This window comes from Candida theae, assembly GCF_024610275.1.
Source record: "Candida theae strain CBS 12239 chromosome Unknown scaffold43, whole genome shotgun sequence".
In the NCBI taxonomy this organism is placed as follows: Eukaryota; Fungi; Ascomycota; class Pichiomycetes; order Serinales; family Debaryomycetaceae; genus Lodderomyces; species Lodderomyces theae.
The window spans coordinates 12,436-38,160 of record NW_026261386.1 but is presented as its reverse complement, the minus strand read 5'-3'; the positions used below and the strand labels follow the sequence as shown (position 1 = coordinate 38,160).

The 25,725-nt window shown below is 40.6% G+C and overlaps 12 protein-coding genes across 12 annotated transcripts; 7 read left to right on the top strand and 5 right to left on the bottom strand. All coding sequences in view use genetic code 12, as the record gives it.

Annotated features, from left to right (window-relative positions):
* Positions 1–229: 229 nt before the first annotated feature.
* BDF1 (chromatin-binding protein) lies at positions 230–2,425 on the bottom strand (the record flags this gene model as incomplete). Its single annotated transcript, XM_051750705.1, has 1 exon — positions 230–2,425. The coding sequence occupies one exon, from the start codon at positions 2,423–2,425 to the stop codon at positions 230–232; it is 2,196 nt and encodes a 731-aa protein (XP_051609998.1).
* Positions 2,426–3,762: 1,337 nt separating this feature from the next.
* On the bottom strand, positions 3,763–5,913 carry BRE1 (E3 ubiquitin-protein ligase; the record flags this gene model as incomplete). The annotated part of the gene is made up of 1 exon (XM_051750704.1): positions 3,763–5,913. One exon carries the CDS (start codon positions 5,911–5,913, stop codon positions 3,763–3,765), a length of 2,151 nt encoding a protein of 716 aa, XP_051609997.1.
* A 1,087-nt stretch (positions 5,914–7,000) lies between these two features.
* ROT2 (glucan 1,3-alpha-glucosidase ROT2) lies at positions 7,001–9,679 on the top strand (the record flags this gene model as incomplete). The annotated part of the gene is made up of 1 exon (XM_051750703.1): positions 7,001–9,679. The coding sequence occupies one exon, from the start codon at positions 7,001–7,003 to the stop codon at positions 9,677–9,679; it is 2,679 nt and encodes an 892-aa protein (XP_051609996.1).
* A 502-nt stretch (positions 9,680–10,181) lies between these two features.
* On the top strand, positions 10,182–12,062 carry SKN7 (kinase-regulated stress-responsive transcription factor; the record flags this gene model as incomplete). The annotated part of the gene is made up of 1 exon (XM_051750702.1): positions 10,182–12,062. The coding sequence occupies one exon, from the start codon at positions 10,182–10,184 to the stop codon at positions 12,060–12,062; it is 1,881 nt and encodes a 626-aa protein (XP_051609995.1).
* A 4-nt stretch (positions 12,063–12,066) lies between these two features.
* On the bottom strand, positions 12,067–12,735 carry KGF57_001490 (uncharacterized protein; the record flags this gene model as incomplete). Its single annotated transcript, XM_051750701.1, has 1 exon — positions 12,067–12,735. The coding sequence occupies one exon, from the start codon at positions 12,733–12,735 to the stop codon at positions 12,067–12,069; it is 669 nt and encodes a 222-aa protein (XP_051609994.1).
* Positions 12,736–12,929: 194 nt separating this feature from the next.
* On the top strand, positions 12,930–14,174 carry KGF57_001489 (ribose phosphate diphosphokinase subunit; the record flags this gene model as incomplete). Its single annotated transcript, XM_051750699.1, has 1 exon — positions 12,930–14,174. The coding sequence occupies one exon, from the start codon at positions 12,930–12,932 to the stop codon at positions 14,172–14,174; it is 1,245 nt and encodes a 414-aa protein (XP_051609993.1).
* Positions 14,175–14,312: 138 nt separating this feature from the next.
* Positions 14,313–15,338, bottom strand: KGF57_001488 (SDR family oxidoreductase; the record flags this gene model as incomplete). Its single annotated transcript, XM_051750698.1, has 1 exon — positions 14,313–15,338. The coding sequence occupies one exon, from the start codon at positions 15,336–15,338 to the stop codon at positions 14,313–14,315; it is 1,026 nt and encodes a 341-aa protein (XP_051609992.1).
* Positions 15,339–16,073: 735 nt separating this feature from the next.
* Positions 16,074–17,516, top strand: LAP4 (Lap4p; the record flags this gene model as incomplete). Its single annotated transcript, XM_051750697.1, has 1 exon — positions 16,074–17,516. One exon carries the CDS (start codon positions 16,074–16,076, stop codon positions 17,514–17,516), a length of 1,443 nt encoding a protein of 480 aa, XP_051609991.1.
* A 120-nt stretch (positions 17,517–17,636) lies between these two features.
* Positions 17,637–19,118, top strand: MDJ1 (Mdj1p; the record flags this gene model as incomplete). Its single annotated transcript, XM_051750696.1, has 1 exon — positions 17,637–19,118. One exon carries the CDS (start codon positions 17,637–17,639, stop codon positions 19,116–19,118), a length of 1,482 nt encoding a protein of 493 aa, XP_051609990.1.
* Positions 19,119–19,158: 40 nt separating this feature from the next.
* KGF57_001485 (nucleoporin) lies at positions 19,159–21,072 on the bottom strand (the record flags this gene model as incomplete). Its single annotated transcript, XM_051750695.1, has 1 exon — positions 19,159–21,072. The coding sequence occupies one exon, from the start codon at positions 21,070–21,072 to the stop codon at positions 19,159–19,161; it is 1,914 nt and encodes a 637-aa protein (XP_051609989.1).
* A 533-nt stretch (positions 21,073–21,605) lies between these two features.
* Positions 21,606–22,015, top strand: RPS25B (40S ribosomal protein eS25; the record flags this gene model as incomplete). The annotated part of the gene is made up of 2 exons (XM_051750694.1): positions 21,606–21,628; positions 21,697–22,015. The coding sequence occupies 2 exons, from the start codon at positions 21,606–21,608 to the stop codon at positions 22,013–22,015; spliced, it is 342 nt and encodes a 113-aa protein (XP_051609988.1).
* A 158-nt stretch (positions 22,016–22,173) lies between these two features.
* KGF57_001483 (HEX1) lies at positions 22,174–25,667 on the top strand (the record flags this gene model as incomplete). Its single annotated transcript, XM_051750693.1, has 4 exons — positions 22,174–22,595; positions 22,842–24,274; positions 24,594–25,378; positions 25,629–25,667. 4 exons carry the CDS (start codon positions 22,174–22,176, stop codon positions 25,665–25,667), a joined length of 2,679 nt encoding a protein of 892 aa, XP_051609987.1.
* Between the last annotated feature and the right edge of the window lie 58 nt (positions 25,668–25,725).

Here is a 25,725-nt window from a genome sequence, read left to right as displayed (position 1 = left end):
ATAAAAAGTTAGTTTGTGAAAGATGTGAAAAAGTTTTTGACATCCATCAAGAGGTAGCGCCGCGGTGTGAGACATAACAAGAATTTTTACAGAAGCTTTCCAACTCTACTCTACTTTTATTGCAAAATTAATTAATACATAATACAGAATGCTAAAGAAAGTAACTATTATACAAAGTGTGTGAGAGACAACACAAAGCAAAATACGAAACTGCATTCTCGGTTACTCTCTACTCCTCTTCTGAACTCTCGGAGGATGCAGCCTCATCATCAGAGCTTTCTTCGTGTGCTATATTCATGAAACCATTATTGGCAAATTGTTGCTCAGCGGTTTGTCCATGACCTTGATCAAACAAGGCCAACTGTTGTCTCAAATGAGCCATTTCATCAAGGTTAGCTCCACCAGTCGCATTAGCACCGCCACTGGCCAACTTCTTCCTCTTGAATGACTTTTGCGATGCCTTTTCGCCAAATAAAAAGTCATAGAGCTTGAGCACAGTTGAGTCTCCCAATTGATCCATATCCAATTCAACTTCATCGTCATTGGTAATTTGGACATCGTCTTGGATGATCTTGATCAATGCATTCAACTTCTTGTCGGAAAGCGTGGGGACCGCTTCTGAAACCTGTTTCTTCATTTCATAAGTAACTACAGGTTGTGGTGGTGTGAGTTTTATTTGATTTTGGTGACTCGATGGCGTGTGCGAGTGTTCTCTAGACTTTTTCGATTTTGATCCGCGTTTGCCAGATTGTGACTTCTTTCTCTTGCGCCTTGCTGCTTGCTGCTCCTTCAATTTCTTCAAGTGCTCAGCCTTCATCTTGTCCAATTCCTCCTTCATTCTAATCAATTGGTTTTCCAAAAATTGAATTGCTGGAACTTCAGAAAGTACAGCCTCTGTGATTTCTTCCTCATCATCACTACTGAAATCATCGTCACTGGCTTCGGAATGTTGCGGTGTTGGTTCTGGAACAGGCTTATTTGCCCATTTCTTGTCAAAAATTGCCTCTAACCTGTGTCCCATCATATTGACATCAGTTCCTTCAGGATTAAAAGTATAGCAATTGCGAAACATCAACCTGATATCCTTCTCAAATTCGTCAGCATTTTCATACAAATTGTTGGTCAATTTGGATTGAATGGTACCGAGGTCCATTGGTTCCTTGATGACTTCATGGTAATTTGGAAGATTGAGAGCAACGGGGTCAACAGGTGCCAAAAAGGGGAAATTGTAATTGTAGTGTTTTTTTGACATCAACTCCTTTATGGTTTGGTTGCAAAACCTCAATTCGGCTGCAAACTTCTTCTTCCTTGGTCTTACGTCGTATGGCAACTCTTTTGATTTTGGTGGATGGATGGTTCTCTTTGGTCGTGCAGTTGCTACTGAGTCACTTCTTTGTCTGTAATTCGAATCAGCAACAACTTTCCTCCTACTGGTAATTGTCGCTTCATCAGAACCAGATTTCAGCTTGGGAATGAATGCTCCTTCAGGTAATTCCTTTGGTGGCACATTTAGCATGTGTTTTTCAAAATGAGCTTGTATATTTGTAGCCATTTTTGAAATGCCTGCAGCTTCTCCATTGAATTTTTTACAATTGTTAACCATCAAATTGAAATCATCAACCACTTGGGAAATGTCTTCATAGGCATTGGCAGTAATTTTGCGTTCGATAGTTGACAAGTCCATGGGGCGAGGAATGTAGTTGTAATAAAAGGGGACATTCAACTTTATTGTATCAACTGGTGCTAGAAATGGGACGGCATCTTTTAGGCGTTTTATGGCTTTTATTGTGTGTAATGCAAATTTGGATTGGTGAGGGGGCATAGGTTGGTCGGGTAGGTTGTTCATATCTGGTTCTGGTGCTGGCTTTGGTGCTGGCTCTGTGAATACTGGAAGTGGCGAATTTTGCTGTGGATGAGTTGTTGTAGCTCCATTTGCGGAGTCTTTTGATGCTTCTGGTTGCTCAACTTTCTGCTCTTCACTACTCTCAGCTGGCTTGCTGTCACTGTTATTATCATGAGTCTCCGTTGATCCATCCACCGAGGGTTGCGTATCGTTCTTCTCCTCAGTTTGAGCCACCTCCTCTTCACCCACTTTGAGCTTCTTCAGCTCTGGTTCTGTATTAACATTTTCAGATGTTTGCTCTCCACCATTTGCTTCATTGTCTTCCAATTTTCTCTTTTCCGGAGTTGGTGAAGGGTTTGGAGGTGAAAGTGGTTCATGAGATGGTACTTGTTGCGGTTGCTCTAGTGTAGAATCGTCAATGTTTCCCTCTTCAGTGTCTTCCTGATGTCCTTCTGTCTTTGTGGATTTGCCTTCTAGACTCGTTTCAGTATGCTCAATGTGATCTCCCAAGTGTTCATCGTGAAACTTCTCAGTCGAAGGTGTTTGAACCGGCGTGTTGGTAGCAGGCAGTATCTGTGACATGAGTTATGTGATATATGTGTAACGTGGCACACTCTTAAAGGCAAAAATTCAAGAATGAAATTCCAACAAAACGAAAATCAGCACACACAAAAAATTGAATTAGTGATAGCTAAGGAAGTATACACAGATAGGGAGTTATAGTGACTGGATGCACCTTGTGTGTGTGTGTGTGTGTGTAACGCTATATGGCGTAGATAAATGTATGTATGTATGTATGAATGTATATATATCTATGTATATAGATATATATATATATAAGTAAGTGTTGTGAAATGAAAATAAAATTAAGCCGCAGGCCGGAATAGGAGAGAGGTCGAAAAAAAAAAAAAGAAAAAAAAAATGCAAATTGTGACGAAGGAAATTGGTGTTCCTTTTATACTCACACACACTACCCCCTTCTACTCTTGTCTATTGATTACGTAATTAATAGCATATGTAGAGAAATAATCATTGTTTTAGCACTTTGTACACGACTTCTAAATAATGCCAAATTTATGTATATATATATATATATATATTTATATGTTGCAATGTATATATCGAATTAGATATAGTTTGGTCACAAATTTCTCTACGTCTGTATTAATCGAATAGAAGTATATGGTATTTGTATTTTAACGAATGGTTTCTGTGGCAGTGCTGGTGAGAAGTTTATAGCAAAGTAACTCATTTGTGTAGAAAATTCCACACAACACAACACACATAACACACAACACGCATTCTCTTCTCTTTTCTTTTCTTCTCTTATCAAAGAAAAAAGAAAAAGTTCAATCTAAAGTTATTGCCAAAGTACACGACTTCCTTGCTAAAAATCTTTGAGATGATTTATTACACTCACACTACACTTTACACGCAACCAGCCATTTATTTTTCTTTTTTTTTTTTTCAAAGTGAAGTCTTTCAATTTCTTTTTTTTTTTTCTAACACACACACACACACAAAAGAGCATATTCACACTTGTTTGATCACTCGAAATAGGATACTAAGCTTCTTTCAGTTCATTCCCTTTGCCACTTCCGTTTTGCAAGAAGGATGTTGGTCATGATTTTATTTTTTTGTTTTCTTTTTTTTTTTTGTAACTTTTCCGTTGCAGTTGTTAATTTCTCTCATTTTGTGCATTGAAAAATAAATTGCCACCCTGTCTTTGTTTCGTATAAGCTTTCTACTTATCACGAAATGGTTTATGCACCCTTGTAACTCAGCCTAGTGTTAACCATACACAGTCCTACAGCTTTTACAGACCTCCATCACTCGCAATAATAATATTACAGTATTTTAATTAAAAGGATATATATATATATATATATGTGTGTGTGTGTACAAGTAAAGTTTCTTCATTACAAATGTATCGTCAACAAGTCATTACTTGAAAATCCCTTATTACAACTAGGACATCTTCTCAACCTGGCAGCCAACCTTTCTTGCGTACAACTGGAACAGAAAACATGTCCACATACAGTTATTGCCGTGTCTTTCCAATTTTTCGTGCAAACGGAACATTTGGCAATTGATCTCAAAGCTTCCAATTGTTGTTGGTCTTCTTGTAACAATAGATTTGTATTGTTACTCTTGTACTTTTGTAATGTTGACTCTGTGTGGTTTAATTTTTGATTCAATTGGACAATAGTTACTGATTGGGATTTATTTGTATCCTTCAACTTGTCAAATTCCGATTGCAAGTCTTTCAACTTGGTGGTTAATCTATCAATCTCCTTTTGTAACGAATCTTTGACTATATTGACATTTTTGATTTCATCTTGTAAATTGAAATTCTCTTGCAACGAGTTTTCTTTGATGATTTTATAATCGGTCAAAGACTTGGTTAGGATTTCAATCTTGTTTAAATAGTTGGTTTCCAACTCACCCAAATTCTTGATCAATTCTTGTGACTTAGCCACTTGCTGTTTCAACACCTTGTTTTCATTGGTTAGTGAATCCTTTACCCTCATTGACGCAAAATATTTCTGATCTGCTTTGGTCTTTTCAATAGTCAATTTTTTCAAAAGATTTTCTTGATCAATAGTTGAATTCAACTTTTGAAACGTCAACTCCCTTGTTTGTTTAAAAGCTTGTTCGATTTCATCAATTTCCTGGCGTAGTAACTTTATCTTCTCATTTTCAGAGGAGCCAGCAGCAGCAGCAGCCGTCTCTTCACCAGAAGCTCTTCCATTTGCATCGGTAGCCGTAACCTTTCTCTCGTTTGTCAATTCGTCTATTCTCCTTGAATAAATTTCATTCAATTCCACCAACGATTTATTCGTCTTTTGATTTTGTAGTTGTGTAGTAAGAATAGTATTTTTTGCCAATAACTCATCCCTAGCTGTTCTAATTCTCACTAAATCCTGCTCACTCTTGCTCAATTGTTGTTTCAAACTATCATTTTCATTGACTAGATCCGTCTCCAACGTCTTCTTCAAATCAACTTGGTTCTTTTCCAACTCATTAATTTTGGCAATGTTGGCAGCATTCAATTTCTGACCTTTGCTAATTTGCTCTTGTAATGATTGGTTGTTTTTGAGCAATTTTTTGTAATACACATTATCTTCTAAATCAGCTTCATCAAGATTGTGCAACTTTGTTTCTAGAAAGTTGTACTTTTCTTCAAGACTTTGATTCTCATTTCGAAGAGTAGACAATTGTCGAAGTAATTCTTCATTCTCCAATTTCAATTGCTTAACCTCGGAATGTAGGTTATCCAATTCCTCTGTATCCACTGCTGTGGTACCATTCTGTTCATTCTCAGTTGGTGTAGCTTCTCCATTTGCCGCACTTGGTTTTACTTCACTGTTGCTTCCAGCTTCCTTGTTTGTCTGGCCTTCAGTTTTTATATTTTCACTATTGGGACTCTCTTTTCTACTATCATCAACACGCTTCAAAGTAATTGACTCATCTCTAGACGTCTTGTTTATCAAGTCAAGTAACTCTGATTGTAAAAGTTCCAATTTCTCCGTCAAAGACTGTTTATCCTTCGCTAGGATTTCATTCTGACTCTTAAGTAAACTCACTTGTTTCAACGATACCAAGTCTGAACTGGGTGACACTTTAGATGCAATGGCCTTTGACAACTTGGCCTTGATAGCTTCCAATTTTCCCTCAACTGCATCACCACTGCCACTGCCACTGCCACTGCCACTAACTTCCGACTCGTTAAAAGACACGAGAATGTTTTCATCTTCGCCTATCTCATCAAACAAGTTTATTATTTCTTCATACCACGACGTCAACACGCCAACAATATGCTTCTGTAGCTGCGATTCTTTGGCCAAAGTTTGTACCTCACTTTTCAAATGAAGTACTTGTTGCTTATACTGATTCATTTGTCGCCATATGGCTTCTTTTTTAAAGAAAATTACATCGGCTTGTGTTAATGGTCCCTCAGTGCTCAACTCATCAAGCGGTTTTAGCTTTTTTGCAGCAGGTGGATGCAGCAGGACCAGCAGCAGCGAAACAACTTCCAAAGACCTCTTTTTATCGTTTTCTGTGGCCATAGTTAATGCTAACGTAATGATGTTGGTTGTAAAAAACAAAAAAAAAAAAGTGTAGTAACTGTAAGGCCACCTCAAAGATGCGTTAGCGGTATTCAGTCAACGTGTGAGGATAGGCAGATATATATATATAAAGATATACGCACAAGTAAAATATCCACCAACCAATGATTAACTGAAACTGGAGTAATGTATTGGTGTATGTATTGGTGTTCAAGTCCTGTTGGAAAAGTCAAGTGGAAACGAAGCTTCTTTTTTTTTTTTTTTCTCTTCAGTTGTCTTGTCTTGTCTGTTAAAATGTGCACATTCACACTACCTCTCCCCTTGGCGTGTACTCTTGTGACACTTTAGATTTCTATAGCCTCACACTCACACTCACACACTCACACACTCACACAATAAACAAGAGCACATTGATAGCTCAACACATTCGTCCATGCTTCTTTCTTACTTTTGTAGTTTGTTTAACAGTTCGGTTCAGTGCGTCTCATTAAAGCATGCATTTGCTCTCCGATGCGGTTGTCAAAAATCCTTTCTAACTGCATAGGGTAAGATTATTTGCCATCATGTTAATGCATAAGCCTAGATAAATTAAGTCGCTGGATCAGAATACAGTGAAATGCTTGCTCATTGTCAGTGTCCACATGGTTCTTTTGCCACTTCCCTTCATCTTCTAAAGTACTGAATACCCGAATAGTAAACGTACCTCATAATCGATGCTCCTCTAATGAGGGAATTCTTTTTTCCTGGTTCTTTTCCGTTTTTTTTTTCTTTTTTCTTTTTTCTTTTTGCTTGCTACCAAAGTATGGCGATTAACCGCAGCGAACTTTGCAGATGGCAGTGAAAACGAAGCCTAGTGAAACATAGTTCGTGGTATTCCTGATATCAAGTCGTAAGCATGGCGAAGAAAAGACCTTTTGCCGAGCATACTTTTCAGCAGTCCGTCCCTCGGGGGTGTAAGTTTTTCTCTGGCTGCGTGGTCGCGTGAAATTTGGCACAAAATCCCTGTTATAAAAAAAAAGAAAAAAAAAAAAAAAATAAATCAAAATATGCCCAGGTCGGCAGCACCGCCATTGCTGATGCAACAACAATGCAACTACATACGAGCCTAGTGATTGCTATACTCTTCTTGGTGAGCTCATGCTTTGCCGTTAAGGACTATCTATTCAAGTCTTGTGAGCAGAATGGATTTTGCCATAGAAACAGGCACTATGCTAAGGAAATTACATTGGATCCTAATTTCATATCTCCATACAGTGTCAGTCCCGAAAGTATATCCATTGAAGACAGTATAATCAAAGGTATAGTTGTCAAACAGTTACCTCATATTGACACCAGTGTGGAATTTCCTTTTGAGGTCAGTATCCTTTGCAACAGCTTTCATTTCAAATTGGACGAAAACAGAGAATCCAAGCAGCAAGTTGTAAACCACCAAAGATACAATGAAACTGTTGAATGGGCATTCGTGGATGGTGTGGATACCAATAGAGAAGCAAAATTCAATAAAGATGAGAGATCAATTGATGTATCTTACGGACACAACAAGGTTACAATTGAGTTTCATCCGGTGAAGCTTACATTCTTTCACCGGGGTAATGAGGTATTGGTTGTCAATGACAAACAATTCCTAAACATAGAACACCAAAGATCTAAAGAGGACAATGAGGACAATGTCCTCCCCCAAGAAACCACCTTCAATATGTTTTCAGACAATTTTGCTGATTCGAAAAATGACAAACTTCCACTAGGCCCAGAGTCAATTGGCTTGGATTTTAACTTGAAGGGTTTCAGTAATTTATATGGCATTCCTGAACACGCAGACTCCTTGTTGTTAAAGGATACCCTGGGAAGAGAACCATATCGTTTGTATAATGTTGACATTTTCGAATATGAAACTGACTCGAGGCTACCCATGTACGGATCAATTCCATTATTGATGGCGGTGAATGCACATGAGGCTTTAGGAATCTTTTGGGTCAACAGCGCTGATTCGTATATTGATATTACGAGGCAACAAGACTCAACTGTCCACTGGATGTCAGAAAATGGGGTGTTGGAGTTTGTCATCATTATTGGGGAATCACCACAAAAGGTTAACGAGGAGTATGGAAAACTTACAGGAAACGTGCAGTTGCCAATATTGGCAAGTTTGGGGTATCATCAGTGTAGATGGAACTACAACGATATCAAAGACGTGTTGGAAGTCAGTTCCAAGTTTGATGAATTTGAAATTCCTTATGATACCATATGGTTGGATATCGAGTATGCTGACAACAAAAAGTATTTTACTTGGGATTCAGAAAATTTTGGTGATCCAGCACATATGTTAAAAGTGTTGAATCGTACAGGAAGAAACCTTGCGGTGATTATCGATCCTCATATTAAGACAGGATATGAAGTTAGTGATGCAATAGTTTCGCAAAATCTTGCCATGAAGAACAACGAGAACGAGGTTTATTATGGACATTGCTGGCCAGGTGAGTCTGTTTGGATAGATACTCTCAACCCCAAAAGTCAATCATTTTGGAACGAGTTGCACAAGACATTTATGATTTCAGACGAGCACAAAAATTTGTTTCTTTGGAATGACATGAATGAGCCGTCGGTATTCAATGGGCCAGAGACAAGTGCACCAAAGGACAACTTACACTATGGGCAATGGGAACACCGGTCGATACACAATCTTAATGGATTGACTTACCACGAAGCAACCTACAAGTCATTGATTGACAGGTTGCCAACGCAAAGACCATTCATTTTAACTCGTTCTTATTTTGCAGGTAGCCAGAGAACAGCTGCAATGTGGACAGGAGACAATATGTCCAAATGGGAGTATTTAAAAATATCCATTCCAATGGTGCTCACCTCAAACATTGTAGGTATGCCCTTTGCAGGCGCTGATGTTGGTGGCTTTTTTGGTAATCCCCTGGGCGAATTGCTTACCAGATGGTATCAAGCTGGAATCTGGTACCCGTTTTTCCGCGCACACGCTCACATAGACTCAAGGAGGAGAGAACCGTACTTGCTAGGGGACCCATTTAGATCTTATGTTAAAGACGCAATTAGGTTGAGGTATAAGTTGTTGCCTGTGTTTTATACGAGTTTTCATCAGGCGTCTTTAACTGGAGCTCCTGTTTTGAAACCAGTTTTCTACGATTATAAAGATCTGACAGATGACGGAGTTTATGATATCGAAGATGAGTTCTTTTTGGGAAACTCGGGCATTTTGGCTAAGCCAGTCACCGATGAGGGAGCTAAGCAAGTTTCCTTTGCTGCTCCAAAATTCTCGAACGAAAACTTTTTTGAGTTTACTAATGGGATAGTTAGTGGGAAAGTTTATCATGATCGTCTTTCAGCTGAATTGAGCGATGTTCCCATGTTGTTAAAAGGTGGATCTGTTGTGCCTATGAAGAATAGGTATAGGAGATCGTCGCGATTAATGAGGCACGACCCGTATACATTAGTTGTTGCGTTGGATAAAAACGGCCGCGCAACTGGCAACTTATACGTTGATGATGGCGAATCTTTGAATTCGGAGTACAAATTATTGACATTCATTGTTGACAAAGAGGGCATTTCGTTGTCTTCAACCGGTGACTATGCTTTCTCAGTCAGTATCGAGAAGATAATTATAGTTGGCGCAGATTTTGCGATTGATACAGTTAGTTCAGGAAGAGTAATCAGCGAGTCGGAAAAGATTACAATCGTCGATCCAAAAGAATTTCCAGTCAAGTTTGGTAAAGGGTCGTTGAGCCATGATGAGTTGTAAAGTAAGAGCGATAGGTTAGCTCAAGGAATTGCATTCAATCAGATCAGTCACTATTCAAAAATACAGTTGAGCATCTCATGGTGATATACTGGGGCTACACACACAGTTTGTCTTGTAGCTGTGGCAGTTGTAGAATATCTCTCGTATCTTTCTTCTAATTTCAATCGTCAGTGTTGTTACACAAAACACTCTTGTTTTTGCTTCGTTCTTTCTTCGTCGAACAAAACAAAAAAGAAAAAAAAAAAAAAAAAAACATTAGCCATACGACGAAATTGGTGTGCACACGGATCCAAAACCGTTTCAGTTTACATTTTAGTTTTGAGCTTGGAAACAAGACCAATCACCACATGATACACTGCTAACATCTCCCACTTGCACATCAACAAAGGTCATTACCAGATCCATTTCTTCACCTTGATGCAGAACTATTGAAGAGAACAAAACAACAACCCAAATTCCCTACTTGACATTTACACTTTTGATCTTAAAACTCACTACTAATATGAGTTCACTCGACAAGCCCATTGCCCCGAACTCGACCCTCGCAACGACAGCAAGCTCAAACCAGAGCGGGTCTAACGACTTTGTCAAGAAGCTATTTTTGATGTTGCAGGAAGACGACTACAAGGACGTTGTTAGATGGACGCAGAGTGGTGATAGCTTTGTTGTCATAAATACAAACAAGTTCACCAAAGATATACTACCACGCCATTTCAAACATTCCAATTTTGCAAGTTTTGTACGACAGTTGAACAAGTATGACTTTCATAAAGTGAAGATCCCCAACGAGGCGAAACTGACGTATCCGTACGGCGAAGATGCTTGGGAGTTTAAGCATCCGGATTTCAAAATGAATGATCGCGTCTCCTTGGAAAACATCAAGCGAAAGGGTCCTTCGAGTAAAAAGTTTACCCGACAAGTTCCTAACGGGAACAAGACTAGTTCAAGAGCCAACGCAGCAGGTATCATCAAGCACGAAGAACTGAGAGAGGCCAGTGAAAGCGGAGCAAAGGGTGCAAGCGCAGCAGAAGCGGCTGACGAAATTGATGTCGGGTACTACAATGAGCGCATTAGTCAACTTAATTCTGGTCAAAACAAGTTGAGAGATCAGATAAATCAGGTCAAAGATGCAAACCAAATGTTGAATCAAGAGATAAACATATTGCAAAGAAAATATCAGACACTAGTTGAACACATTGTATCCATAAACTCATTCAATGAGAGATATTACCGATCAATTGGTGTGTTGGTTAATTCCTTAGCACAAGCAGGCATCAAACTCCCGCCCTTGGATTTCCCGCTCCCTAATACGGGTCCATTCCAGTTGCAAGAACCAAACTCGAGCTCCTCGTCATTTCCATTGACGCTGAGTTCCATGCCGGCCTCGACTCTACCTAGTATATCGCAACATTTACAGCTGCAATCACCTCGAGTCAACAATTTACTGTCGCCATTGGTCCCATCTGCCCAAACAGGGTCCCCGCGGTTGCCAATACTTCAAGCAACTCCAGCGGCAAATGCACAGACGTCCTTACTCCATCAGAATAATCGCACCTTATCCATACCTGGGGGCAGACCTGCGCCAACTTCCTTTGCGGCAACAAGTCCCATAAGTGGATTGGCCTCTTTGAGCCGACTGCTGTCCATTCATCAACTTTCACAACCTTCGTTCCCTATAGATAAGTTTCCAACGGAAGCAGCAGAGGCAAGCGCTGCATCCACTCTGCGCAAGCAAAGTGGGGGTGATAACAGCAATCAAAACTCGCCAGCCAGCGATGGCAATGCTCTCAGTGGTAAGCGTCAGCGTCAGGGCCAGAGCTCAATTGATGGCACAAACAATAATCATCCTCCTACATCCGGTGATTTTGTTCAACCGTCTCCATCCAATAAACCGTTATCTCCAATGACGAGCACATCTGCTTCCCCCAGTGGTACCGTCCTTCCACAAATCATCACCACATCCATCCCTAACCCCAAATTTCATGTTCTTTTGGTTGAGGATGACAACGTGTGTATTCAGTTGTGCAGAAAATTTTTGGTCAAGTATGGGTGCCAAGTCACTGTTGTAACAGATGGCCTCAATGCGATATCCACCGTGGAAAGCACCAAATACGACTTGGTTTTGATGGATATTGTTATGCCTAATTTAGATGGAGCCACAGCAACTAGCGTGATTCGATCATTTGATACCAGGACCCCAATTATTGCCATGACGGGTAACATTGAAGACAACGATTTGGTTACATATTTGCAAAATGGAATGAGTGACATCTTGGCCAAGCCATTCACGAAGGACGACTTGTACTCGATCCTAGCGAAACACTTACTAAAAGAGGAGAAAAGCGACGAAGAGCCTACAAGTAAAAAGCAGAGAGTAGAATAATAATTTATGTAGTGAGTCTATGTAGTGCCAAGTCTGAAAATGAATTTCCCCATGGGTCATTTTTGTTGAAATTGTGTTTGTAACGAACAATATCCACATGCTTGAAGTAAACGGAGTCAAAGTTGTATACAATATCTGGCTCTTTAAACTGCTTTCTCCTTCTATTTTTCGATACTTTTGTAAACCCATCATCGGACTCCAAACCTTGTAAGTATTGCACCAATATAGCCATACCAGGGTACAACTCAGCCAATTTCTTCTTTGTTAATCTGTCTGTGTGGGCAATTGCATCATTTCCTAAGAAGCAAACTGGTTTCTCTGTGTTTAGCACCATCTCCATTGCCTCAAGTGGTAAATGGGGTATATAGAAAAGAACACTCTCATCCTGCCGAAGGTTGAACTTTTGCTCAATTTTGTAACCCCCAAACAACTCTTTATCCTCTTTTGTGAATGCTGGATCGTAGATGGATATTTCTGTGACTCCCAAGTACTCAATCAACTCTAGTAGCAATGCGTATTGATATCTAGCGTCCGAGCTTTGCGACGGCGACCCCAAAGCAAGACATCGTATACATTTGAAAGAGCCATTTATTGTCGCCTTGAGTTCATTGAAAAATTCTGACTTTCTGATGACACTCCTGTTCTCTTCAATCTTTAGTTGCAATCTCTCCATTCGGTTTAGTTCCGTGGGAAATGCCGCTGATTGTCGAAAAGAAAAGGAAAAAAAAAAAAAAAAAAAAAAAAAATTGTTTCCCAAAGGGCATCTCAAACGTGCTCTTTCCTGTTCATTCTGATGAGCTATCTCGTCTAGATCATCAACAAACAAAACATATATATTTCCAAGCCACGTTGTCGCTGATTATTGAAATGCGTAAGTGCAAGATCTTTGTTGGATCATCGCATCCAGAGTTGGGCCAATTGGTCTGCGAGAGGTTGGGCGTGGAGCCGGCACCGTGCACCTTGAAGAAGTTTAGCAATGGAGAAACCTCGGTTCAGATTGGTGTTAGTGTGAGAGATGAGGATGTCTACATTATTCAAAGTGGATCCTCAAACATAAATGATCACATCATGGAGCTTTTGATTTTGATTAGCGCCTGCCGTGGTGGAAGTGCAAACAAGATTACCGCTGTTATCCCTCAGTTTCCTTACAGTAAGCAAAGCAAGATGAAGAAACATAGAGGTGCTATTACCGCCAGGATGTTGGCAAACTTATTGGTCATGGCTGGAGCTGACCACGTTGTGAGTATGGACCTTCACGCTAGTCAAATGCAAGGGTTTTTCACTGTTCCTGTGGATAATTTATTTGGTGCTCCAACTTTGGCAAGATGGATCCGTCACAACATTGAGTCGTGGGAGACGTCTGTTGTTGTGTCGAAAAACCCTGGTGGAACCAAAAGAGTCACTGCTTTGGCTGACAGTCTAAAGATCAATTTCGCAATGATTCACACAGATAGAAGAAGAACTCAGGACGAATACGCCAAGAAAAAGGCTTTGAAAAGGGCAAAGATTGTCAATGATGAAGGCGTTGAAGCAGATGGAGAGGACAATATTGTCAATGAATTGCAAACCGCGCGAATTGTTCAGGGCCATGTTGTAGATGATGATTATCAATGCAAGGACTCAAAAGTCAATGATGAGAATTCAAGCCACTTGACCAACTCAAACATAATTGATAGTGATGTTTTGGGTGGATCATATGATGCTGCAAATTCAGATGACGAGGACGAGCCATTGGTCGAGGAAAAGTTGATTACGTTGGTGGGTGATGTAAAGGACAAAGTTGCCATCATATTGGATGACATGATTGACAAGCCAAACTCGTTCATTGCCGCTGCAGAACATTTGAGGATAAACTGTGGTGCCAAAGCTGTTTACGTCGTTGGTACACATGGTGTGTTCAATGATTCCTGCTTGGAGCGTTTAACTGATTCCAAATGCATTGATAAAATCGTGGTGACAAATACCTATCCTATCCCAAAAGAGCAGATTGAACAGCACAAGGATAAGCTCGTGGTCATTGATGTATCTCCGATTTTTGCTGAGTGTATTAGAAGAGATCACTTTGGAGAGTCCATTTCGGTACTATTTGACTCGTTGGTAGCTATAGATTAGTTTAAGGAGGAGGGCTGTATGCAATTCATTTATAATTTTTTTTTTTTTTTTTTTTTTTTTGAAAAGCATAAGGAGACGATTAGGTATAGTGTCTCTTGAGATAATCTAATTTCAATCTATAAACATACTAGAGACCACCTATTGCAATTGAGCAATGGTGTCGTCCACTGATTTTCTCAAATCAATAAACTTGAAACCCAAAATCTTTCTTGTCTTTTCGTTGTTGATGATACTTTCACTATCTTCGAACTTGGGTCCCTTTGACTTGTCCAATTCAGGTAACTCTGGTTTCAACTTTGGGAAATCCTCAGCAATTATATCGTAAATCTCCCCCGAGTTGAATGGAGCATCAGCTAAGAGCAATCTTTGACCAATTGCTTCCTTCTTCTCAAATGCCACGATATGAGCTTTTGCAACATCTCTAACGTCAATAAAGTATCCAACGTATTGTTGTGGTTCCTCCTTCTTTTTACCGGCAGTCAATATGCTGTTGATGATTTCATTAGAGGTGTTCAATTTAGACTTGTCTTTAACCTCGAAAGCTTGTGGTCCAAGCACATAAACGGGATTAACAACGGTGATCTCCCATTTTGGCTTGTTTTCCTCCGCAAACTTCCAAACTGTCTTTTCGGCGTGCTTCTTTGATCCAATGTATCCAACAAAAGGATTTGCTTTTGATTGGTCGTAGGTGATTGGATTCCAAGAACTCTCGTTAACCTCCTTGCCCGGAGTAACCAAATCGGCAAACCCGGCGACAGCAGCATATGACGAGGTGACAACCACTCTTTGAACATTTTTACCATATTCCTTGATAGCATTTAAAGCATTTGTTGTGCCCTCGATAGCAGGCTTCAATAAGTCCCTTTCAGCATCATGGACTTCAAAAGTGAAGGGAGAAGCGGTGTGCAAAAAGACAGTGACCTCTGGGTGAGCTTTCAATGCTTCGTCAAATGCACCTTTTGCTCCAATATCTTTCACAATAACATAACTGAATAAGTCTGATTTGAGTCCAGCAGACTTGAGCAAAGATTTCAAGTTTTCACCCTTTTCTTCAGATCTGACTGACCCAATGGTTTTGTAGCCGGCCTCTAATAAAAGCTTGACAATGTGTTGAGCAATGAATCCTGTAGCTCCACTAATGAATACAACGTTTTCTGATGACATGTTTGTTGATGGGAAGGAGAAGGAAAAATCTCTATTTTCTCAAGAGAAGTTGCTGTCTTTTTATATTCAAATTGTGGCTGCAAAGTATAGTTGCTGTATTTCTCGGCCGAGATAGTCCGGCCGAGCAATTTCAGGTTTTGGACCCGTTATTTTTCAACACAACAAGAAAAATCCGATTATTCTGGAAACATGATTGCAGATGATCTCGTAGTTGTGGAGAGTGTTGTGGCTATAGCCTCATGTTTCTTGAAACACTCTCCTCGTTTTTGTGCTTCTTTCAAACAGTAAGCCACAGGGATGTGCCACATTCAATAATGAGAAGCAAGCACAACTGGCAAAAATAAGAGCACACACAAGTTGTAAAAGTTGATTCTTTAGGCTTTACTCTGTAACAAAAGCGTAGAGTGAGTACAGCATGCATTTGTTCAGAATCATTTGAGGCAGAACACATTAGGTGTGATTGTATAGTTTGCAAATACGTTGTGTTGAATTGTCCAAAATTTCAACACAAATTTACAGCAAATGATTCAGGCCGTCAGCAGTACTTCCAAAACAACATCGTTGTTGTCAATGAATGCGCTGCTACTCAACGTCTTATTTTGTCATTTGTGCTTTGACGGTCTTAGTTGAATGTGTAGTCTCGGGAAGTCTAATTAGTGCACATCCCAATACAAAAATATCTCGCGTTTTGATCACAAGCTTGAACAAGACTTTTAGAACCAGCAAAACCTTTCAATGAGCCAACTGGCAACTAACAATGACCCTTATAGCGACTACTACGAGGAGTATGCGGCTAAGTTTACCAAGTTCATGACATTCAACCCCACCACCTACCACACTATCATCCATTTTAAATCAGTGTTGGAAAATAACAATTTCCAATATCTCCCCCAATCGAAACCAATAGAACAACTAAGTCCAGGATTCTACTACACCAGTCGATCTGATCAATGCTTGGTTGCATTTGTTAGAGGTGCAAAGTGGAAGCCACTGAAAGGTACATGTTTTGTGGGCAGCCACTGTGATGCGTTGAGTATTAAATTAAATCCGAGGGGACTGTTTAGGGAAAAGATACACGGGTATGAGTTGCTTGGTGTTGCACAATATTCGGGCAGCCTAAACAAAAACTGGCTCAACAGGGACTTAGGTTTAGCAGGCGCAGTCTTGGTACGTGACTCAAAGACTGGCAAGATATCCCGAAAGTTGATCAACTCTTATCCCACTCCAATTGCCTTCATCCCTGCATCGGAATATCTTGGTGAAGATGAGCTGTATAACAGGCAAACACAAATGGTGCCGGTTTGCTCTTATTCTAGTGAAGATTTGGTGCCTACAGAGGAGGAAAAGCAGTCCAAATTTTACAAACAGCATTCGTTGAGTTTGCTTAGATATGTATCGAAGTTATCAGAAACCCCCATATCTTCCATTGTGGACTTTGATTTAGACTTGGTTGACGTTCAGCAAAGCGCTAGAGGCGGCCTCGAGAGTGAATTTATATACCTGGCGAGTTTGGATGACAGACTATGTGCATTTGATTCTGTGTATGGATTGGTTGAGTTTAGCCAACAGATTGTTGACATTGATAATTATGACAGTCTTGTTGGTGTTTATTTAGCAAACAATGAAGAGATCGGTAGCTTGACGTCGACTGGTGCGTATGGCGGGTTTTTAACTGACAATTTGAAATCAATCGTATGTGACAACACAAGCAAGCTTCAAACTGAAGAGTCAATACAAAGGCTTCTCAAAAGCACAGTTTTCCTATCAAGTGACGTGACGCATGCATTGAATCCAAACTTCAAAGACATATACTTGAAGAATAATTACCCTTTACCCAATGTGGGACCCTCAGTAAAGTTTGATTCAAACGCCCATGTGTTGAGTGATTCCTTGGGCAAAGAATTTTTAGATAGAGTGATCAAGAACATTCAAGGGGTCAAGCTTCAGGAGTTTCATATTAGAAACGACTCAAGGTCTGGAGGAACCATAGGTCCCATCATGTCAAACTCGACGCGAGGATTAAACGGTGCAAAACTCATAGTTGACGTTGGCATGCCGATATTGAGTATGCATTCAATAAGGAGTGTGATGGGGTACAAAGATGTGGGTATTGGTATTAGATTCTTCAAAGAGGTGTTTATCAAGTGGAAAGACATTATAGAAGAGATGAATATTTAGCGCTACCAGATAGGCATAGAAAAATGCAGAACCGCATAGAAATTTCCACACTCTCTCATATATTTAATTCACCCTGTTTTACTGAGTTTTACTCTACACTGAGCAATTCACTATCGAAGCATGAGAATACCTTCGTCATTAATAAGGCGCAGCTTATTCCATAAACGTCCAGTTCAAGTGAAGCCACTCTTTGCATCCAGATCTTTCCACTCCTCAATAAAACGGCTCATCGATTACGATCCGTATCAGATCTTGGGTATAGAGAAGTCAGCGGATGCAAAGCAGATAAAAAAGGCATACTATGATTTGGTCAAGAAATATCATCCTGATGTGAACAAGGAAAAGGACGTGGAGAAGAAATTTCACAAGATACAACAAAGTTATGAAATTTTGCGAGATAAGGAAAAGAAGTCACAGTACGACCAATTTGGCCCTAGTGCATTTGACGAAAATGGGAATCCAAGCCCATTTGGTGGTGCAGGTGGTGGTGCAGGTGGTGGAAATCCTTTCGCCGGTTATGGTAGAGCAAGTGGTGGTAACCCCTTTTCTGGTATGGGATTCGATTTCGAAGATTTATTCAGGGAAGCATTTGCTGGGGGAAGGGGTGCAGGTGGTAGAGGCGGTGGTGGTGGTGGTGGTTTTGGCGGCAGAGCTCACTTTGTCACTGAACACGTTGGTGATAACGTCGAGGTTTTGAAACTGATACCTTTCAAGGATAGCATATTTGGAAGCAAGGTCACAATCAATTACAAAGTGGTTGACTCGTGTGGTACATGTAACGGCAGTGGTTTGAAAAAAGGAGCCAAAAAGAAAACTTGTCCTACATGCCATGGATCTGGGCAAACAACTCATGTCATGGGTGGTTTCCATATGGCTTCGACTTGTCCGACTTGTCAAGGTACGGGTGTTTCCATCTCTAGATCTGATGAATGCGGCACGTGTCATGGAAATGGGGTCCAAGAAGTTCCGAAATCAACCACTATTGATATCCCGCCAGGTATAAGCGACGGCTCTAGGCTCCGTGTTCCAGGAGCTGGTGATGCCCCAATGGTGACAAAAGATGAATACAATCAAGTTCGCAACGGTGATTTGATTGTTAGAATCAATGTTCAAAAGGACCCAGTATTTAAACGAGAAAGTAACGATTTGGTGGTGACTCAGGAGATTTTGATGACAACAGCAGCCTTGGGAGGAGAAATTGTTGTGCCTACTTTGGATGGACAGAAGATTAAGTTGAAGGTCAGGCCAGGTGTTCAATCGGGTAGGAGACTAACCATACCAGAGAGAGGTGTGCCCATCAACAGAAACTTGAACAATAGAGGTAATCTAGATGTGGTGATAAATGTGAAAACGTTGGTACCAGAAAATCCAACCCAAACAGCATTGCTCGAAGCATTGGCTGATGCTTTCAATGACAAGCTTGCAAATAGAACGGATGTGGATTGGCAGCATGAACTTGAGGAGAATTCAAGTGATGAGAAGTACCAAGAGGTTGACGAGAAAGACTTGCATCCGTCTAAATTGGCGAGGATTGGAAAGGTCTTGGGTAAGTTTTTCAACTTTGATGCTGATAAACTGAAGAAGGACAATAACGAGAAATGATAAATTAACTTGTACATAGAATCTGTATTTAAATTATCGTTTAAGATTTTAATTCCTCGATAGTTTTCAAGAGCTCTTTACCGTCATCGGCAGTCTTGACTTTGACCACAAATGTTTCAATTTTGTTGTCGCTGCTGAAAACGGGGATCCGAACTAAGGACCCATTCCCCATAGAGCTGTATGAGACATCCTTGGATAACAAGGTGTTTAATAAAACACGAAGACTGCCGTCTGCTCTGATTACTATCCTCGACTTTGATGTATCTGTATTTCGTAAAACCTTTAGTTCACCTAGTCCTTTATTTATGTATGGATTGGAAGTGTTTGAAGAATCGAATTCCATCAACTTGGCCCTAATCGTGAACTTGGTTTCCTCGTTTTCCTCTCCCGAATGTACTTCCTTCTTTTCGTTCATCTGTGCAACTGGAGTAAAATTGCCCTCCACTTCATGCTCCTCTACTTTGTCAGCTTCGACTTTCTCATCCTCTTTGCCGGTATCTTTTTTCTGGCCCCACTGAAAGCCAGTAGTACCTAATCCACCAAATGGATTGCTGGCTGGAGCTGTATCTGGTTTTGTGCCTCCAAAAAGGTTATTTGTTGGAGTCGTAGCAGAGGCGCCGGTCTTTTGACCAAATGCAAATACCGGTTTGTTTCCAGAGTCTGAGCCGTCTGTAGATTTTTTATTTTGGTTAAACAAGTTGCTTGAGAATGGTGTGCCAAACCCTTTGGACTCAGAGGTTGTACTTGCCCCAAATTGAAATGGGGATTTGGATGTGTTCAGCTCGATCTGCTTGTTTATTCCAGATGTTGTTCCTCCAGACACGGCATTGGTTGCATTTTCAGATCCAACCAGTGGATTTTCTTGCTTTGCTCCGAAGTTGAAACTTGGTTTGGGGGAGGAGTTAGTGTCTCCTCCAAATCCGGAAAAGACTGAACCAGTGGTGGCAGACGTTGAGTTTTGATTTGTGTTTGCACCAAAGCTGAACGCGGATGATGGTTTTTGTAAGGGGGTGGTTCCAGATGCTGCTTGACTAGATGCAAAGTTGAATGGTCCGCTTGTGTTTGTTGAGGAGGTGCTTTGTACATTTGTAGAATTTTCTACTGGTTTTGCTCCAAAGTTGAAGCCTGAGGTAGGCGCTGATCCAGTGGTGGAAGGCGTTGATTGTTGACCGAATGTGAACAGCAGTGCGGGCTTGTTTGTTTCTGAGGACGCATTGTTTCCTGAATCTGTTGCACCCTTAAGCTTGAATACGCTATCTTGAATAGGCTTATTGAAGTTGAATGTTGGTCCTTTGATGGGGACATCATCGTCAGAGTCGTCAGAGTCCTTGGCATTCAATTTGGCAATCTTTTTGGGGTCAAAAGTGAATGGAGACGAGGATGAGGATGAGGATGGTTTTTGGGTAAGGGTGAATTTTGGGCCCTCAACTTTAACTTCCTTCGTCTGATCTTTTTCGTCGGCTTCACTATCGCTACTTGACTGGTCTTCCTGAATCTTATCCTGGTTCTTCGATGCTGGAGCTGTGGCTGGAGCTGACGATGTTGGTCCACCCTGTGCGCTTCCGCTCTTTATTTCCTTGTAGTAATTGATATACTTTTCAGCAATTGGGGTAAGATCAGCGATAGCATTCTCCTTATTGAATTCGTTTATCTTGTTTACAAAGTTTAGATTCAATGCTCTAATCTTGTTTGCATCGTCATTAGCCTTTAGAGGAGTAGCAGTTGGTGCACTTTTAGTAGATGGATTGAATTGGAAGGAGGAGGTCAGTGGTATCAGAAACGTGGATTTTGTAGTACTGCCATTACCGTCCCCTAGTTTCCTTCTTGGTTTGAGTATCTTTCTCGTGGCCAAGACCAGCGAACTTGCTTGCACTGGGCGCTGTTCATCGTCATCAGACACTTCTTCGTGAAATGCTTCTCGCGTGATTTGTTCAGTCGCTTGTCTTTTTGTCATGACTTGATACTGTATGTACTTTGCGATGAGAGAGTAGGGTAAAGTGATGTGATGTTTTTACAACTGCTTGGTAAAAGAAGTGCGCTACCTATACTTGGTGAACTCACAATCGGAAAGTACACACTTTTTGCTGAAATGTGATGAATGTAGACATGGACTAAGCTGATTAGGATAGATTTGTCAACAGGACGTGCCACTGTGCTAGCCCCACGGTCATGCCTTGCAGAATCAGAACCAACGCTATTTTGCATGTGTTTGTAGCCCTAGTCACGTGTACTCACTGGACGCCTTTTCCACACTTTTTTTCTTGCGCATTGTGAGAACACCCCCCCCCGTCTCTCTCCAAAGACTGGGACTGGGTAAGAAAAAAAAAATTAAAACAATCAAGAGAGAAGCATTTTGGAAAAAAAAGGCTCGTATTACATTTGATATCTTTAGACCAACCATAAAAGTATGTTGAACCAAGAGATGATATGTGTGATATTGGATTAGAGAGGAGAAACATCGAGGGTATAGTTGGCCGCTGTTGTCGCATGTTGTCCGTTGCCCCCGTTCCGTGGCTCCCTCATCCCAATATCGACCTCGATTTTGAAGATCCACAAATACTAACTGCAATTTTCTTAGAATGGCACCAAAGATTCAACAAACCAAAGCTGCTAAGGCCGCTGCCGCTTTAGCTGGTGGTAAGAAAGGTAAAAAGAAGTGGAATAAAGGAAAGGTTAAGGACAAGGCTCAACATCTCGTCATCTTGGACCAAGAAAAATACGACAGAATCTTGAAGGATGTCCCAACTTACAAATACGTATCTGTATCAGTATTGGTTGATAGATTGAAGATTGGTGGTTCCCTTGCTCGTGTTGCTTTGAGACAATTGGAAAGTGATGGTATTATCACCCCAGTATTGAAGCACTCGAAACAATACATCTACACTCGTGCTCAATAAGCTAAGTAGTTGGGTATAACGACCTTTATATTGATCATGTAATAAAAACAAAACACCTCATTCAGAAATTCGTTGATTGTAAAATATATATTTCTATCTCTATAGGAGGGTGGAAACAATTTACTGGAAATTTTTCATCCCGACACCAACAGTGCAAAATGAGAAGACAGTTGTTATACTTTAAAAGATCGTTTTTCGGATCGTCAAAGCCACAGACATATAGCATTAGCAGAGTTCTCAATGGGTCCCCGCAGCAACTATACAAGATAGTCAGCGAGGTCAATAACTACAAAGATTTCGTACCGTTTGTTGAGGATTCGTTTGTATCGAGTAGAGATGCGCAACAGCAACCTACCAAAGCAGGATTAAAGGTTGGATGGAAGGATATCACAGAGAAGTTTGAGTGTCTGTTGGCGTGTCAAGAGAATGAACGGGTGCATGCAAGAAGTTTACAATTGGACTTGTTTCATGAGTTGGAAACGGAATGGAAATTCAAAACCGCCAATGGCGATAAGTGCAGAGTCGACTTCACGTTGTTGTACAGATTCAAAAACCCTTTATATGATCGACTTAGCTTCATGTTTGCACCGCAAGTAACAGAGATAATGATTGGAGCTTTTGAAAACAGGCTTCAACAATCGAGGAAACAATCTCGACTACAAAAGTTATAGAATATTCATAGAGTCTCGATAGACAAAAAAAAAATGATGTGCATTAATGTGTCGCTTCTCTTGTTGGTGATTATCATCCAATGCGTTTGGACTATAGATGTGAACCCACTACCCCAGCCACAAAGAGCGGATTGGTTTGGGGACGGTTATATTAGTATTGATTTGGAACTGCTTTACATAGATATCGACAGTGAATTAGTTGAAAATGCGCTTGAAAGAATGGTGGAGAATGTCAAAAGGGTCAAGTGGACTCCGTACGAGTACAAGCCTAGTAGTGGGTTATATGATACTTACTCGTTGGTGACCCCTCCCCTTGTACATGTTGAGATTGTCGACTACAATGCAGAGTTGCAGCTTGGTGTTGATGAATCGTACGACTTGAATGTTTCGGAAAATGGAATTGCAATAACTAGTGAAACTGTTTGGGGAGCATTGCATGCGTTCACTACACTCCAACAGCTAATCATCTACAAGCACGGTCGCTACATGTTGGAAAGATCGGTCCACGTTCAAGATTATCCGCATTTCCGCCACAGAGGCATAATGATTGATGCGGCGCGAAATTTCCTCCCTGTGGATTCTATCCTCGAGCAAATTGATATCATGTCGTTGGTTAAAATGAATGTTTTGCATTGGCATTTGGTAGATTCCCAGAGTTGGCCGTTGATTTTAGAGTGTTGCCCAGAAATGCTGAATGATGCATATTCGAAACTGGAACGGTATACAATCAAAGATTTACAGCGTGTGCAAAAATACGCCAGAGAAAGAGGTGTCCGGGTTATACCAGAAATTGATATGCCTGGACATGCCAGGGCCGGTTGGAAACAGGTCGACCCATCGCTTGTAAAGTGTGGGTGCAAATTTTGGAATGGCTTTGCAGTGGAGCCACCCCCAGGTCAGCTCGATGTTTTAAACAACAAAACCTATGCTGTAATACGCAATGTTTATAATGAGCTAAGTGATGTTTTCACTGATGCGTATTTTCACGTGGGAAACGACGAATTGCAGAAACTGTGCTACCCACAAGAATGGTTTAATAACCAAACATTGAGTGACATCACAAAAGGGTACCTCACTTCAGTGCTTCCCATTTTCAACAGTGTCAGAGGTCGAAAGTTGATTATGTGGGATGATGTGCTTACTTCGGAGGCGGCTGTTGCCAATATCCCCAAGAATATCACATTACAAGTGTGGCACGAACCTTCCAATATCAAAACCATAATCAGCAAGGGGTATGATGTAGTAGTGTCTCTGGCAGACCATTTGTACCTCGACTGTGGATACGGTGGATTTCTTACAAATGATTTCAGGTACGTTGACTCCCCTGAAAATGATGATTTCAACACGGGTCAGGCAGGAAGTTGGTGCGGTCCGTATAAAACCTGGCAACGAATTTACTCGTTTGACTTTTTGCGAAACTTGACTGACACGGAAAAGGAAAAGGTATTAGGGGCTGAAGCAGTTTTATGGTCAGAGCAAGTAGATTTTACGGTGTTGACAGGCAAGTTGTGGCCGAGATCAGCTGCTTTGGCAGAGTCACTATGGGGTGGGAATAAGGATGAAAAGGGATTGAAGTTGTACGACATGAGTCTGAGGATCCTTTTGTTTCGGGAGTTTGTAGTAAGGCTTGGTCATTATGCGTCTCCTTTGGCACCAAAGTATTGCTTGTTGAATCCACACGATTGTGACTTGCAAAATGTATAAAGAAGTAATTTTCTTTTTTTTTTTTGATGCGAAAATAAATTAAAAGTGTAAGATTATCCCGTTAATGGCATCGGAAATAAACACAGGTTTGGAACAAGCACTACAGTGGTTGACAGACCCACAAGAGGAGAGCTTTGAGCAATGTTTGTCTAGATTGTCAGGCTTGATCAAAATTTCAACAACCCTTCTGGTGCAAAGCTTAGATGCTGTTGAGACTGCGTTGCGATATGTCCCTCAAAATGAAGTCCACCAATTGCGAGTCTACAGAGGAATTCTCTTGGTTATTAGGAACCTTTCACCATCGCTCAATGTTGATTACTTTCCACTTGTGATTGTAAGCTTCCAAAGGGTGTGGCCTATGGATGTGAATGAGTGGGTTAGTAAAATACGTCTAGTGTACTGGGAGATATTGGCCAATTTTCAGAGAAATCAGTTCGTGGAGCAAATCAACATTTTGTTTGGTTGGAGCACGGTGGAGTTCATTTCTCCCGTAATTCACTTTCTTTTCAGGCAATTCTACACTGAGGATATAGAAACGACCAATGAAAACCTACTTAATCTACTAAAAATCAAGGAGAACCATGTTTTGAAGACAGTGCACCAATTGTACTTGCGAGTAGATTTTGAAAAGGTTGACCATGACTCAAAGATGTTGATACATCTTCTCTACGATATTATCACACATGAAAGTTTTGCAAAATGGATTGATCTGCAGAACGAGGAAGAAAAGATTACATGGTTGGAGCTTGGTGCAGTCATTGTCCAGACTAAAGACGACTGGAACGCTTTCGAGTTGGTTGGATTACTAGTCTGGGTAGAATCAATATTTTTGTCATGCTCACCAAAGCTTACTCCAGAGACTATACACAACGAGCAATTGGAGCGCATATTGTCGAATCTGTTGCAAATCTGTTCTGAACTTGCAAAGTTTAAACCAACAGTTCAATTTTTCGAGCATAGTTCAGCCTTTTTACCTCGGCTAATGGATGTATTTAGAATCGTTCATGAGAATGTCAAGCGTGTCACCATGAAGTCAAAGATCGAGGAGTTAGTCTTATACACCCACGTCAAATCATACATTATCATCATCCTATCCTACTTTTGCTACAAGTCGTTTAAAAACCAAGAGCTAGTTAGAGAATTGGGTGGTTTGTCCCTAGTTTTATCAAATTGTGTTATTGACGAGAATAACCCATTCATTAAAGAGCAGGCAATACTTTGCGTGAAATATCTTTTAGATCAAAATCCAACCAACCAACAGTTTGTCGCAAACCTAGAGGCAAAAAAGACAGTGGATGACAGTGTTTTACAAGAAGTTGGGTACAAGGTGGATAT